At 40.8% G+C, this 17,287-nt stretch overlaps 1 protein-coding gene across 1 annotated transcript in view; it reads right to left on the reverse strand.

The window, feature by feature from the left end:
• Window positions 1-17,287, reverse strand: part of NOX3 (NADPH oxidase 3) — a 49,001-nt gene that overhangs the window by 2,759 nt on the left and 28,955 nt on the right. Inside the window, exons 8-9 of the mRNA XM_028847278.2 lie at window positions 14,108-14,254; window positions 9,998-10,122 (exon numbers count right to left, since the gene is read on the reverse strand). Of these exons, the coding sequence (XP_028703111.2) occupies window positions 9,998-10,122; window positions 14,108-14,254 (272 nt within the window). The remainder of the gene's footprint in view (window positions 1-9,997; window positions 10,123-14,107; window positions 14,255-17,287) is intronic.

The following is a 17,287-nucleotide window of genomic DNA, read 5'->3' on the forward strand; positions in this document are numbered from 1 at the left end:
TTATTTTAATTTTCAAAGAAGGCCAGAAGGGAGAGCTGAAAAAGAAAAAGACATTGCTGATAACACAGTCACCCAAACATTGTCATCTCTAATCTTGACATTGCTGAGAATACAGTCACCCAAACACTGTCATCTCTAATGTTGACATTGCTGATAATACAGTCACCCAAACACTGTCATCTCTAATCTTGACATTGCTGATAATACAGTCACCGAAACACTCATCTCTAATCTTGACATTGCTGATAAGACAGTCACCCAAACATTGTTGTCTCTAATCTTGACATTACTGATAACAGTCACCCAAATATTGTTGTCTCTAATCTTGACATTGCTGATAAGACAGTCACCCAAATATTGTCATCTCTAATCTTGACATTGCTGATAAGACAGTCACCCAAACACTGTCATCTCTAATCTTGACATTGCTGATAATACAGTCACCCAAACATTGTCATCTCTAATCTTGACATTGCTGATAATACAGTCACCCAAACACCGTCATCTCTAATCTTGACATTGCTGATAAGACAGTCACCCAAACATTGTTGTCTCTAATCTTGACATTGCTGATAACAGTCACCCAAATATTGTTGTCTCTAATCTTGACATTGCTGATAAGACAGTCACCCAAATATTGTCATCTCTAATCTTGACATTGCTGATAAGACAGTCACCTAAATATTGTCGTCTCTAATTGTGACATTGCTGAGAATACAGTCACCCAAACACTGTCATTTCTAATCGTGACATTGCTGATAATACAATCACCCAAACATTGTCACCTCTAATCTTGACATTTCAGAAAACTGTGTCAAAGAGATACTTCCTGCATATAGTGACTATCCCAGAGCTGCTCAAATGCCTTGCGACTTAGTTTATATGTAAACACCACATTCATGCTGGGGTTCAAAGTTGTTTTTGGAAGTTGGGGTGCATCAGTCTCTCTATAGAGATTTTCAGAGACTGTGTCTTTTTTCTCTTGTGTTGAATATTACTATTCTTTGTAGCATTTTTTCCAACCTCTAGCATAAGCTGAATTGGTTACTCTAGTGTGGATCAAAACTTCTCAAGCTTTGCTGTGCATAAAATCATCTAGGCAGATTGTTAAAATGTAGATTCCTAGGCTTGAAGTCAAGGAATGCATGTTTAGTAAGGATCTCGGGTGATGTTGAGGCAGATCGCCCTGTGAGCCACACTTTGAGAAACACTGTCATCAAGACATTCTTTGGGCTTCAGGACCAGCTCACTATACCATCTCTGTTTCTTCGGACATAGATCTTGCTGAAAGTGTCTATATAGCCTATTTTTTCTTAGCTTATATGTTAACATGATTCTCTACCATGTATCATAGCCACATTTTAATTGTGTGTTCCAGGACCATCACATCCACAGTAGAAATTGATGGTTCCACTGCATTTCAAACTCCAGCTTCAAAGGAATTTATCAATGGCTTAATTTACAAATGACAATGTGTTTAAAATGTAGCAGTACTGCTTTCAAAGAAACCATTCCCATGGCTAAATTTGAGAAAGTAATTTTTCAGAAAATATTTCCCACAGAAAAGTATGAGTTTATGGCTTAATGAAGAGATTTTGAGGTGTTTATGGAAATGAAAGGCAATGGTTAAGGGTGCTCTTGGCTCCACCACTTCGTTGCTGGGTAACTTTGGGCATGTTAATTACCTTCAGAAAGCCCCCAGTTTCTCATCTATAAAATGGGGAGAATTATAGAATCTACCTCCTAGAATCTCTGTGAGGATTAAGCAAGACATTGCAGGTCTGGCTGCTGGTCCTGTGTCTGGCACACGGTGCGCTCTCAGGAACTGCTAGCTTCCTAATGTTATTTTCCCATGTGATGACTATTGGTGTCTGCCTGTTCCGTGAAGCTGAACAGAAGATGTGGTGCGGGGTGTTAACACAGAGGTGAGTATGTGGACTTACTGAGATCAGCACTAGATTTTTGAGCTCTGGACTGAAACATTTTGAATGGTAGATGGGTCAGGTGAGACCCTTCCCAGTGAGGAGTCACAGCTTTGCTTTGTGTCTGATGCCCAGAGGTATCCTTGCATCTATTTTCAAAGATGCTGTTATGGGTGGTGATATTTTTCCATTAGTGTAGATGTCACCAAAGAGATTGCCCACTGGCCCACTCCAACAGGCTAAGACTGCCCTTTCGTTTGCAGCGACAGTAACTGCAAACCTGATGGTGCCCTTTGATGCTCTGCCTTTAAGACTCCATTTCAAAGGATTCTGATTGCTGCTGCCCGGTGTTCTACTGGTGTCCCCAGCAGTTCACAGCTCCCCTGTCTCTTTTGAAGTTGTGGCTATCACACTGCACAGCTAAGTCCACACTTTACTCAGGGGCCATAACCGCCATGGTGATGCAATCACCAAAAAGTTTCACAAAGGCTGTTTATTATCTACTTTCTGCTAAGGTGGAAAGGTCAGCCCTTCACTGGCTCTCTGTGAATCACTGTTCCCACATACAGCATTCTTCTGCTTGCCTGGCTTACTCTTCTCGGCATTTATGACTCCAAGTATGGAGAATTTCTTGTCACAAATGCATACTGTGAATCACAAGGCAGAGAATCCACGCAAAGTAGTTAAGGGACAGATGTGGCATCTTTCCTTTTTTTTCTTTTATGAGGCAACGGACAAGTGCAACAGAACCCTAATGGGGTTGGTAAAGAAAAAATTCTTCTATAAAATTTAATTACCCACAATCGCTTGGAATTAAAAAGAGATTCTCTGCAAAAGAAGCATAAAAACACAAGGTGCTATTCTTCAGTTTACAGTCTGCATGAGCTTGCACACGCCTTGGGGAGCTGGATCGGGGGCAACGTTAACGGCATTGATCAGTCTGGGCTGCTGACTTTGATGAGAAAAGGACAAATTTTACACAAGCTGCAAAGATGGCTAACATTCACGGCATTATTTTTAGCTCTGATAAACAATAAAGAAAATTCTCCTTTCCCTCTCTATGTCTGCTAAATAACTGTTGTGCTCTTCTCTGTGGGGTTGGTGCATTTTTCAAAAAAGAGTTCAGTGATGCCATGCATGAAAGGCATCCAAAATATCACCCACCAGGAGATTTCAGCCCCACAGATAAATGGGCTTGTGGGTGCGCCCAGGAGTAATCCTACCACCTTGCTGAATTCCCAGGTTCTGCTGCCGTGAGCCCTTCTCTCCTTAAATTGTATGTTTGTTTTTATGTGTTGGCTTTTATGCTTGGTAAATTATAACCCTGTAGGGGCAGACCCTAAACCCCATTTTAAAAAAATCAAATTACTTTATACCCTGAGTGCATTCTGCAAATAAAATCAATAAACAGAAGCTTCCCGTGGATTTATGGAGGCTTAGAAAGAAGATGAGAGCGACAAACTCTGTATCAGACAATGGACACAACTTCTGGTTAATCCTTTCTAGTGAGTGTTTTTCATTAGAAATGCCTCCAAATGATTCATCACATAATTATATTTTGTACAACACCTTCTTTTTTCAGAACCACAGATGATAATTGTGCTGGCCAGCTTTTTTTTTTTTTTTTAACCTATCTCCCAGTTAATTTGTAGCAGCCTACGACATTACTTTTCTCTGTGTCCTAATTACTCAGTTGCTCATGAGTTGCTGCAGATGTCCCTAACCAGGCTCACTGTGGTGATTCTCCTCCTGCCCACACTCCACAGGCTCTGTTTTCTTTGGCAGCCAGAACTGTGCTGTTCGGACTCTTGTCCCAGCTCCCTCATTGGTCTCATGGTGCTGCCACTTGCACATACTGGCCATTTTGCTGGGCTCTGAGGTGCATAGATAAAGTTGCTTGTAGCTGTAAGCCCTTGAGAAGCTTATGGTCAAATGGGGAAGAAAAATGAAAGCAGCTGACTTGTAGCATCCGATCCCAGGGAATGGTAGAGCCATTGTGCCAACTTTCCCCCACCCCAATAAAACACTAACATATATATGCCTTCGTGCATAAGTAACCAAATATTTTGCCAAACTAATAATTTGATAGATAGGTAGTACCATCGAAGAAAGTTTGCAGCATAATGATAAATCCATCCTGCACTCACCCATCTCTCCAATTCCCCCTACCACAAATGGAGTAATTTCAGCAATTTTCATTGAGTCTTCAGTTGGCTCTAACCAGAGAGATTGATGCCCTCTCGTGGGAAGGAACTATGGGAATATGCTGACAATTTCCTCATCATAAGTTTATGGTGTCTTTATTTTTCCCATGAAGCTATAATTTATCATGTGTTGTATTTCCATTTAAGTCTATTTCTTTGAGTATTCTGAACATTTTAGTCATATAATGAATGTTTAGGATATCCTGTTAGATAAAGGGCCCTGTATGCTATAATCAGAATGCTAATTTGTTAAAAATATCATTTTAAAACATTTTGCACATATGCACATACAAATGAGAATTGAAGGGTGCGTACACAAGCAAATGTGGATCCAGATGGACACATTTACTCAATTTAGTATAAAGGTATTTTCACGTTTCTGAAAACAATGGGTGGTCTAAAATACATTCATGCAATATGGATTAGAAGCCCCCAATCATATGGTAAGTTGACACCTTTCTTCATCGTTAGGTTGGGTTAAACTGTTCTAACAAATGGTAGTACTCTTCCATTTTTTGTTTCTTTCTTCAGAGTTAAAAGAAACACTTCTACTGAAGTTACAAAAAAAAAAATAAATGACCAAACCTTTAAAGTTTTTATGGTAATTAATTACATCAAATTTACACCTAAAAGGCCTGGTGAAGTTATTAGCAGATAAGTTGAAAGTAGAAAACTATAAATATTATCTGAAGTGTAAGATTGAAGATTTAAGGCCTATGGAAAATCATTTTATTCAATTAATTTAAAACAACTGATCCACAAATTCAGAAATCTGAGTATCTGTACAATGTGTGTTTATCAAAAAAGCAACTAGATGTGACAAGGGTATTTTTATTTTCATTCTGTCTACCTTCTTGGAAATATTTTCCCGATTTTCTGAACATTTACCTAAAGCTTGGGAACATATTGACAATGTTTACAAAAAATGCAATACAGTTTCCATTTTTGAAAAAGATAACTTTCTCTAGATTAGTAAGACATAGATGTCAATGTATATAATTAGCCTACTATATTTCAATTGGGAGAATAATTTTTAATGTTTTTGTTTTATAGTACTTTTCTGTGCTTTGTCTAACTGAAATAAGATACAATTTTCATGTATGTGAATTTGAATATATTAATAAAAGGCTTATAATGCATCCACTTAATATGTGTTGATTGTCTTTCAAAACTATACTTGTGTTTTTGTAATATAGCTAATATAATTACCAAAATTAATTACAAATAAAAACAATAGAACACACTTTTCTATTTTCTACTGTCAGTCTTTGATCTATTTTTAATTTTTCTTCTCTCTTCCTTATTTGTATTCATTTTGATGCCCATCAATTTGTTTCTCTATTACTGTTATTTTTGCAATTTTCTGGTTCCTTTATAGCTTGTACTACTCTCTTTGATCTGCTTCCCTTCAAGCTTTATTTTTGGTGCTGTTTTTCATGTTCTATAAAAAATCTTTTTGCCCCTCTTCACTTTATTCTTTTGATTTAACTCCTTCTTAGAACAAGAACAAACTCCAGCTTTGAGTGAACAGGTAAATATTTTTGAAAGAGTGAGTCCGGAGAATCCTCGGCTTCGCGTTGATGAATAGAAATGGTTGAGAGCCTACTTCAAAGGCCCTCAAGAACAAAGAACCCTTTCTGAGGCCACTAACAAATCCACCGATTTCTTCTGACCCATCTTTGCCAAAAGATATGAGCTAACGACAGGACAGAACTGTCTTGTAAGAGTAGCCAAGCAGGCTTGGGAACAAACATATCCTTGACATTATAAGGGGAAAACATACTGTTTATCTCTTTAATAACCATCCTGAGGAAAATTAATGTTACTTTGTCCTTTGTGCAGAACAGTAATTGGATTGTGTGTTTCATTTATATCTGGACAAAGGCCAGGATATTGAAATACTTCTCAATATTAGATTTTCTTGTTTAAAAATTAGATTTTATTGGCATTCTCTTTCCGAGATTTCTTCATTAAAAGCTTCATTAAACATAAATCTCCTTTTACACAGCAGAAAACAAAATTATTTTAAGGAGGTCATTTTAAAAGTCTTTTGAAAGGGTGGTGCTAAGCTTTTGACTAAAGGCTTGTCTTTTCCCAGGGATCTGGCATTCCAGGGATAAAATGATTGACTTTGCCTTCATGTGTCTAATATTAATGACATGGATGTTTGAAGCTATATAACAAGTTACTATGTTCTAGAGTCTAAGGCTATTACAAATATGATATCAAAAAATTGGGGACTAGGAAGTATGCTGTAGAGGTTTGATTCAGTGATTCTAAACCTTGGGGGCCTCGTCTACTCTGGAAGAGAAGTCATCCATCAAGGAGAGAGAGTTTGCATAGCTACTGGGCTGCAAGATACAGCTGAGCATTAAGTACGTTTCTGCACTTAACTTTGATTATGGCTTCTAGAAAGGTACTAGCAATGGGGAAAGTGATGGTAATATAGTTTTTCTACCTTAAAACTGATTACTCTTTACTCCCTGCAAAAAATTGGACAGGCCCACCTCTCAGCACTGAGTCACATAATTTTCTGGGCAGAGTTTGTGTAAGCCCAGTTTTATCCTTTGTCTCTTGATGCTCCGTGTTCCTGGCTCATGCCTTTTGGAGGGAAGAGAGATAATTAAATAGTTTGGTTTTTAAAGGCCTTCCCCACTGGACTGCAAGCTTTGTGTGTAAAAATAAATAAATACATAAATAAACAAATGCCATGTGAGATGTCAAAAAGGGACAATCCTAATAAAGACTGAGACTATCTAGAAGAACTGAAAACCAAGATATAGATGTCCACGTCAAAGCCTGTGAAGTGAGAACATTTATTCCATGATGACTGAAAACTGAATGTAAAACATTTATCAATGAATATATATGGTTTTTTTTTCCCTAACGGAGAAAATAGCAACAAAAAAACCCCCGAGTTTTCTCATATCAGCTTGTAATATTTTGTTAGTTTCTACCTATAATCTTTTCAAGGAAATGGCAGATGAAATGAGCTCGTCTCTGCTCTGGGTGGGTGTGAGGTGGGGGTGGTGATTTAGACTCAGAAGCCCTGGGGGCCCGGGAGCCAGGGCTGGGTGTGGAGCAGGAGCTCAGAGGAACCGGATTCTGTGGCTGCAGAAGCCGGGATGGGTTGGAAGCACGCATTTGGAGAGAAGGTAGAACCAGAACTGGATTCTAGGCCATATGTCCCGTGGGGTCAGGGCAAGAAGCAAAATGGAGCAAGGAGGTATGAGGAAGTGACACCTGGAAAAGTCTCCAAGGCCACTGCCACAGCTTATGGAGCATCAGAATGAGCCCCATGGGGCAAGAGCAAGATTGCAAGGTTGCGCAGCTTGTCCACTCACTCCCTCCCCAACTGTATGCTTGAAGTCATGCTTTTCTTGGGGTCTCCTGCTGGAAAGCCTGTACTCTTGGCCTCAATGCGAGTCAGGAGTAATCCCCACAAGCACGCCTTCAAACCTTCTCTTCCCTGGGTGTAAACACTCCTGCTTCTCTGCAGGTTGCTGGGTGCAGGGTGCAGAGAGGTCTGGCAGGGGCCTCACAGAGCACAGGGCAGTTGAGGTCTGAGTGACTTCACAGGGAAGAAGGTGACTGGAATCAGATGGTTATGAATCTTGGATGGCTACCTGATCACTCCTTCCACATCTCCCTCCTCGTTAACATCCTTCAAATAGCTGGTCCAGGGAGTCTAACGAATTCCATGACAACCGATAAAAAAGAAAATGGCATCTTTCTGGCAAAGAGAGAGTGTGAAAAAAATGTAAAAAAGGAGCAGCCAAAATCACCAAAAGATAAATAATATTCACCAGAGAAGTACTCTGTGAAGCAGAACAAATACGAAGGAAGTACAAAGAGTTTAATGAAGCACGCTGTGTCTGCAGGAAGCCCACAAGGCAGAAATGCAAGGACTGAGGCTTTGAAGGATGCAAGACAATGGAAAAATCGCTGGGGATACGGAAGCAGTCAGAGGAACCCTAGTGGGCTTTAATGTATTCTTACTGGTGCAATACAGAGAAAGCGGATGGAAAGAAGGTCAGGGTATAGAAGACCCAAGGGGCATGATTATTAAGGCAGATATGAGTGTCACTATTAAACTCTGTGACCTGTCAATAGTCTATTTCCTGACCCTCCAACAGTGCAGTCCTTGGAACTCTTGTCCATCTGTATCTGCCCGTCTGGTCATCTTATCCAGTTTCATGGCTCCAAACAGTCCATGTGCTCACACCTCTGGCTGAACTTCTCCCCTGAACGTTTGTTTCTTATATTCATCTGGCCACTCCATAACTCCACATGGATGTATGACAGGCATCATAAGCTAAACATGTCAAAAACTGAACTCCTGATACTTCATGTCTGCCAACCAGCTGCTCCTCTTAATGTCATCGCCAAATGGTAAGTGGGGACTCCATTCTATTGAATAGCTTGAGTCATACCTCACATCCCATCCACAGTCAGTTCAGCTCAACCTGCAAAAAACTCCAGAATCTAACAATTTCTCATGACCTCCTCTGCAGCTCCCTAATCCAAACCACCACACTGCTGATCCTCTCTGGCCTCTCCACCTCTGTCCGAGGCCCCTCACGTTCCCTTCTCTTGCAGCATGATCCCACGCCACTCTACTGCTCAAACCTGTAAGTGCCTTCCCCTCTGTGAATAAAATCCAAAGTCTTACGATGACTCGCAGCTGTCTTTGTGACTTCTCCTACAGTCTGACTCTTGCTGCTCTCCCTCTCACCTCCTCTGTTCCAGGATCATGCCAGGAACGATGTCTCCTGCCTCAGGGTCTTGGCACATGCTCCAGTTGCCCACATGGCACACTCCTTCACTGCCTTCAGATCTTTCCTCAAACATGGAAACTGTTCTTTAATGAAGACAATATTAGGACATGCTGACTTTTAAGAGCCATGGACAATGAAGGTTCAAAGCAAAGACTGACTTAGGAGACATCACAACAATGATAACTGTTTGCATTAGTGCTCTATACTACAAGTATATTTACATTATGAAAACAAAACTGTGAATGGATGTTATCATCCATATTTTTCAATGGGGTGCAAAAGCTCAAATAAGCTGTCTCGTCCAAGGTCACACAGCCAGTAACTTCTAGAACCAGGAAGTGCAGGCTTCACTTCAGTTTTGTGGCCCCAGAACAAGTACTCTTGCTTTTCTATATTGAAATTCATTATATAATGATAATAATAAGAGTAATAATGGAAATGATAATACAAATAATAATAGCAGTGATAGCAGCTAGTGCTTCTTGTGTACTCCATACAAAGCACTGTTTTAAGCCTCTTACATGCATTCATTAATTTTATCCTTGCAGACTCTTAGGAGGAAAGCACTATTATTATCTGCAGTTTGCAGAGGCGGAGACGGAGACAGTACCAGGGTAGGTAACCTGTCCAAGGTCAACCAGTGGTAAAGGCAGAGCCAGGATTTACAGCCAGATGCTGGGTCCTTAACCACCACCCGAAATCCCTGCTTTGTCTTCGAACATTTTCTCTCTGCTTTTGCTAGATGTGCTAGATAGTGTACAGTTGGACAGGAGTGAATTCTCCAGTTGGCTAATTAGAGATCAACTGCATCCACCAAAGATGTCTTGAAAGCATATGCAGTTGAAGAAATACCATCTTTAAATTGAGGTTCAATGTGAAAAATTGCAACATAATCAATAACTGTCAGAGGTTGTAAGAGCCAGTTCAGCAGAGGCTTGTGGCCCCTGAAATATACCATTGACCACCTTTTCTAAGGTAGATGTTTTGTCTCTAATGGAGATGCACAGTCCTGCAGATTAACTTTTCACTCCAGCAACCTTTGCATTTCTCCAGAGAAGAGCCCAGCAGGGAGAGGAGCAAGATCTTGCCTCACCTGGGGTGACTGTAGGCGATCTGCTTGAACTCGTTGTTCCAGTTGGGTCTCCCATAGGAGGTCTTCTGTTTTAAGCCTGTGATCACATCAGTATTTTCATCCCAATGTAAAGCTATGTGAACAGCCTAAAGTAAATTTGTGGCATTAGATGACATTTAGAAAAAATATATAAGCCTTCTATTGATAAAGAATAAACTAATCATGTTCATTTGTAGATTTAATTAAAATATGTGTACAGGGCTGGCAATGCTTATCACTATTTGCAGATGTCACCAATGCTGTACTTTAGGGCAAGCATCATATCTCGTTTATGTCTGAATCAGGCCTCGTCGGAACCAAGTGCCTCTTTATACATAGTAGGTGTGCAATAATGTTAACCTAGAAAGAATATTTTCCTTTGAAAGGATGAAAGCAATATAGTAATTGTGGTTAAGAAAAAGCAAGCACTAAATGACTTCCTTCTTTTCCTGCCAAACTTTTCAACAATTCATCTCTACCTGCTATCCCCTTTCACTTAACATTGGCTCCTGGGGAGTTGAGAAGGGCATTGCCAGATTACAGTGCTATGAAATGTCTGGGAAGAAACTGTATCTTACAATCAGACCTGCCTAGTGTGTTGAAACGGTGTGATGTATACGGTTCGGTTTCAAGTGCCGGGAGGCCGTGGAGGCCGGCAGGCAGAACATGGTGGCCAGAGCCTAGCAGGCGGCTTGGCTGGAGCTCTGTGCCTAATCATTCGCCTTGGAATTAAGTGACTCCATCCAGGCATCATGTAGCTGGTGGTCAATAAGTGAGAGTCCACAGCGTAATCCCTTGTGATCATTTTTTTGTTTATTTGTTTTTGTTTGTTTGTACGTTTTTGGTTTATTCTGAGACACTCTTGCTTTGTAGCCCAGTCTGCAGTGCAGTGGCACAATCTCGGCTCACTGCAACCTCTGCCTCCTGAGTTCAAGCAATCCTCCTGCCTCAGCCTCCCAAGTAGCTGGGACTACAGGTGCATGCCACCACACCTGGCTAATTTTTTTTTTTTTGTATTTTTAGTGGAGATGGGGTTTCACTGTGTTAGCCAGGATGGTCTCAACCTCCTGACCTCATGATCCACCTGCCTTGGCGTCCCAAAGTGCTGGGTTTACAGGCGTGAGCCACCACGCCTGGTCATGATCATGTTTTAAGTTGCTGTCATTTATTTTAGCCCCTTCTGCGTTCTGGTAGCTACCTTGCTTCTCACCTCCTGGGATCTGTGTCACCAGTGCTCATCCCTTAGACCTCTATGTGGTGCTCTATTCGTCCTCACCCTCTTGACTCATCCTGATCCTGACCAGTTTGGGTAACAACCCTGCTGGGTGCAACTCATGCCCCAGGTCCCCACTGCAAGCCTGACTTTCCTGGCTGACTTTCTCTCCAGTTTAAAAAAATAGTTGAATCTAGGGAGGTTCAGCTGAAAATAACGGAAGTGTCCCAACAGGCCAGGAGACAATGGCAGGTTGATCTCAGAAATCCAAGCCAATTATATATAAAAGAAACCTGAACTCATATGTTCATCACAGCAGTATTCACAATAGCAAAATCATGGAACTAACCTAAGTGTCCATCAACAGTTGACTGGACAAAGAAAATGTGTTATATACGTACTATGGAATACTATGCAGCCATAAAAAGAATGAAATCATGTTCTTTGCAGCAACATGGATGGAGCTGGAGGCCATTATTCTAAGTGAACTAACTCAGAAACAAAAACCCAAATACTCTGTGTTCTCAGTTATTAGTAGCAGCTAATCAATGGGCACACATGGACATAAAGATGGGAATAACAGGCACGGGAGGCTCCAAAAAGGGGGGATGGTGAGAAGGGAGTGAGTTTTGACAAGGAATCTACTGGGTACTATGTCCACTATTTGGGTAATGGGTACACTAAAAGCCCAAACCCCACCAGAATGTGTTATACCCATCTCACAAATGGGCACACACACCCTCTGAATCTAAAATATAAAGATAAAAAGAAATCCAGGTTGTAGAAAGTTGTGAGCAGGCAAGTCTGACCCCAGATGGCAGGGCTACTGCTGGAAAAGAGTTGGGGTATAGGACTCTGTGCAAAAAGAAGGTGAGGAACAGTGGCAGAGGGTGTTAAGTGATATGTCAGGTGCGGGAAGAGAACAAGCAAAGCCATGGGTGTGTGACCGTGTGCAGTGTGATGGGTGAACACGCATCCTTTGGTGGCTCTGGTGCCAGAGGAAACTGATGGGGGTGGGACACAACTAGTGAGTCGGAGTCAGGCTGGGAAGGGCCTTAAAGTCCTTGCTGAGAAGTTTGGGCACCATTTCACACACAAAAAGGGCCTTCCCTACTTACACTTGTGGTACCGCCAATCACTGATGTTCAAACATTTGGAATGATATTTGTCCCATATTTCTCAGCCCAATGTTCAATTAATCTCCAAACTCTGTTGATTTGCCCTTCATAATACCTCTTCCATCTGTCCCTTCTGTTCTTGTCATTTTGCCACTTTGAGGTTGTTGAATTCAGTTTAACAATTGGGTATTTCTAAAACAGCCTCTTGATTCTTTCCCGACAGAATGCACCAATTATTTTTCCTTTAAATGTTGAAATTAGTGATTTTTCTGCCTGAAATTTGGGAGTCGAAATAATTTTCAACATGTCATGGCAAAAATGTAAGACATCTATTTTAATTTACTCGTGTTTAGAAAAAAATGTATATTTTATAGCGTATTCTTGGAAGTAGTAGAGATGGGAGGGGGCAGGATTGTGTTGTCGCCAAATCAACTTCAGTTCTCGGTTATGAGAACCTCAGTCCCATAGCTCCCAGTTGGCAGGGAGTACCTAGGTGCACACTGGGATCAATGCACCTTAGAAGTAGAAGAGCAGGCACAGTACTTGAAAGCAGAAGACAGAAGCTGTCTGTACTTCACCAAACCGTTCATCAGTCAAAAATCCCACTTGAATAAGGAAAGTGTTTGTTTGGAAAACATAATTAACACTATATAATTCATTAAGATGTTTCAAGCCTGGTTCCCAAGAAACCTACATTTCAAATTATCCCAAAGGATTAAATATTTAAGAAGGACTGCAAATAAGACCATAAAAATTCATTAAGCTACTGAATTTCTAGCAGAGTCTTATTCATTTGCAGATGTACAGAGTCAAATTACAGTGATGTTCCTTAGGGCCAGTGTGTGTGTGTGTGTGTGTGTGTGTGTGTGTGTGTGTGTGTGTGTATGTGTGATGTACATACACAGAGCATTCACTTGTAAATGCAGTGATTAATGCCAATCTCCCAGGCTCAAATATACTTTCCTTAAAAGTATATATCAATAATAGCTGCTGATTAGAATGTATATTGTGTAACCTAGTAATCACTTCATTGTTAATTCCCATATTTGAGGAGTTAAAATGAATTACAATGTAATAGTTATCATTCAAGAGTATCAACATTGAAATACCACCATAGTCAATATTTTGGTATACATTATTTTCGGTAAATTCAATCTTAATGTTTCATTAATACAATGTACTGCAGAACACCTGCCAAAACAAAAGATCATCTTGATCTTAGGTAAATAAACACACATGCACACAATTTCTAAGAACACCTTAAGAGAACAAACTCTGGACAAATTGCGTATTCATAATAATCATTTTCTATAGATGCTCACATACTTGACAATACAAAATGTTGAATGTAAATACCTAGGAATCTTTTTTGCTTAACTCTGAACAGCTCAAGGCACAGAATTAGAACCAGTCAGGAACTCAACAACATGATACAGCCAATCAGTACTATTCATTTGATGTCACTTTTAAAGGGACAAATGCAAATTTATTTGGGATTTCCAACCTCTGGATTGTCTTCCATTGTCTGACCCTTTCTATTCCTCAGCAAGTTAACTGTGGCTTCTTTTTTTGGTTCTTTGATTGTTACAACTTGAATCACTCTTGTTAATCTGATTTTATTTCACTCTCCTTTCCTTTTTAAGAACACAAAAATAATTCTGTCATGCTATCAGAGTGCTACATAGCTCATTATTGAAATTGTTTCTCGTTGCTATTAGATGAGTTAAGCAATATTGCTTATTCTCAGAGTCTTATCAGTACCTGATTTTCATCCCAGCCAGTAAGAAATATATGATAACTCAGAAAGTGAGTTTTCCCCTGCTCACTCATCCGTGTTTCCAGTGAGAGTAAGAGATCGGCAAACCACTCAAAAGCTCTTGCATCCCGGCAAATCCAGTAGAAATACACCTGTCAAGAGAGAAGGCAAGTGAACGGATCTATCCCTCTTTTCATATGTGCTGATAATCACAGACTACTTTATCTCCCTCAAATTATTTGAGCCCAAATGGGCACTTCTGCAAAATAACATGCTTTTTTTTTTTTTTTTTTTTTTTTTTTTTTTTTTTGTCAGTGAACAAACAGTCACACTGTGATTTCTTTAGAAAAAATTCACATTGTGTTTGAAAAAGCCCAGAGTGAATTCAGAGAGTCAGGAGCCTGTGGGCCGTGCCAGTTTCTCTGGATGAGGATCAACTCACCACATTTCTGGCTGTGCTACTTCTGAACAAGATTAATAATCATAACTAGCTGTGCCTTTCACTGCTCCCAAAGGGGGATAAACCGTTAGACCAACCCCTTCATCTTTACTTATGACCTAAGCTCCGGATTTGAACTTTGTTCTCCAGAGACCCCAAAGGCTTGGGCACTAATCCACTTCACTAGCTATGGCCTCTGGAGAGTGGAGATTATGGTAATTTCAGAATCAAGTCACACAGGCCAGAAATTTCCTCTCAGTGAAACATATCAGTGTCCAAGAAAGCTGGTGGGTGGTGGCTGTGCCTGTGTGTCAACTGCTATAATGAAATTATGTCTAGGAAGAATTATTTTTTTAACTCTCGGTGTTAAGCAAATGGCATGTGACAAGAAGTAGTTCGGGTTTGCTAAAATAAAAGCTTAGTTTTTGTGCTTCGAGTTTCAAATAATTGCATCTAGAAGAAACCACAGGAGAGAAATCTATTAATTCTCCCAATTTTTCTCACACTCCCACCCCTTGCTGCCCACACCTCTCTCTCTTGTGCCTTCTCCCCAAAGAGGTATCTCTACGGCTTAACAATATCCATGAGGGCTGGTCTTGATTCCACCTGCTGCCTGGTAAATCCCCACCAGGAAATACCTCATGTGGTGATCAATGTTCTCTTCTCTCCCTCTCTGCCAGCCAGCTTGTAAGCTCACAATCATATAATCAGAGATATAAATGAGATTTAATTAATAGATCAAATTCATGAGACAAAAGTGAAAGAGTTTATTTCAAAGCTAAACATCTTGTCTATTCTCTTCATGTTTAGGCAGGACTTTATAATATTAATTATTTGTAAGAGTAAAAGATACTGAGAATAAGGCCTCTTCTTTCAAGAATTAGGCCTACATATTTGTTGGACAGCTCCTGTTCACAAGGGGACTTAAGATATTAATTTTGGGACAAATAATCCCTCAGTCTCTAAGCGCAAAGACCTTCTTTTCTCAGGAAGAGACAGGGCTGCCTTTCTTTTCCTGACACTTATTTCTTCCTGGGGATGATCTGTGCACAGCCTCTCCAGGCAGAGTGAAGCAGGGATTCCCTTTGGTGACGCCCTGTGAATCCCCATGAGCAAGGGGCTCAGGTTCATCCATTCGTTCACTGATTCAACAAATATGTATTGAATGCTTCCTTACCTGTCCAGACTTTTCTGTGCTCTGGAACTATACAAGTGAACAAAACAGGGCCAAAAAAAAAAAAATTGATGTCCTCTTAGAGTTTGCATCTTAGTGGGAGAAGGAAGATGATAGGTAAGTAGAATATAGGCTATGTCAGATGGTGAGAAGTGCATGCAGAAACCCCAGGTGGACTAGGAAGTGTTGCAATATTAAGTCGAATGGCCAAATGGGGGCTCATTGAGCCCTTTCTTGTTTTTGGCCTCTTGTGTTCACTTTTATAGTTCCAAGGCATAGAACAGTTTGGAGACATAAGAGGCATTCGGTACATATTTGTTGAATCAGTAATGGATGGACACGAACCTTCAGTTCGTGGAGATTCATGTCCCCTCTTCATGAGAAGGGGACATTGGAGCAAAGACCTGGAAGAGGCGAGGGAGTCAAATGCTTAGGGGAAGAGCTCTGCAGATGGTGGGAAGTTGTCCTGAGTGAGACCTTTCCAGGAAAAGCCTGGAGGCCCGTGTGGCCGGAAGCCAGAGAGGGCAGGGAGAGCAAGGAGACGGGCGAGGGGTGGGCTGGGAGAGCCATAGCGTTGTAGGGCTTTGGGTCCATCGTTGACTTTCACTCTGAGGCAGGAAAGCACAGGGAGTTGGCGAGCAGGGGAGTTCCATTGTTCACCGCAGGTGGCAGGATCTCTCTGGCTGCTGTATTGAGAACAGAACCAGGGGATGGAGGGTGAGGGAGGAGGAAAGGAGGCCAGTTAGGGGCAGATTTTATACTCGAGGTTGGTGATGAATACTGCTATCTGCTTTCTTTTCACTTTGTGTAGTGCCTAATCCAAATTACTCTTCGAAAACCTTAGCTCTCACTTTGCCTTGCTTTGCTCTGGGTGGAAATGAAAAATCTACTGGCCGAATTAACAAGGTGCTCACCTACGCACGACCCCCTCCTCTCTGGTCTTGGTAGTCTGTTTTATCTCAGAGTATGGCACTGGGCATAGAGCAAATATCATTGATTTATTTTCTCTCTTTCTCACTTTTTAAGGAGCATGCTTAAAACAGATTCATAGATGGATGATAAACCAGAACATTTGCTTTATAAAAAAAATCCTCCAATTTCAAATCTAGTCCCAGTCATGCTTTCTTGAAAACTATCCCCATCTTAGCTTCCTCCGTACATGAAACTTTATCCTTTCAAATAGAAATCCATCCTTACTTTCTCGTGGCCTAGCTGCGTGTCAGTGTTCTTATGGTTTGTTAAGCCTTTTATACTTTTTGCTTCCTTGTAATGGCTTTGTGTGTTTTTCCCTCCGTAATTGACTCGTAAGTGACACTGGGCAGCTTTGGTGTAAGAGGCTATGGAGGAAAAATGGATAGGCTCAGTAGAAGTGTTTCAGGCAGAAAAAGAAAGAAAGGGACTTTGAACAGAAGCAAAAGGTATTTACTTTGACTTTCTTTCATCTTTCTAATGGTGGGGGACTCTCACTGGGAAGGGACATAAGAGTTCTACCTCTGCATTTCACCCATGAGAAAGGACCTGGTCAATGACAGACCAAGTATCCCAAACAATAGGCTATAACTCTGTGATCTG

Source organism: Macaca mulatta, chromosome 4 (genome assembly GCF_049350105.2).
Source record: "Macaca mulatta isolate MMU2019108-1 chromosome 4, T2T-MMU8v2.0, whole genome shotgun sequence".
Classification (NCBI taxonomy): domain Eukaryota; kingdom Metazoa; phylum Chordata; class Mammalia; order Primates; family Cercopithecidae; genus Macaca; species Macaca mulatta.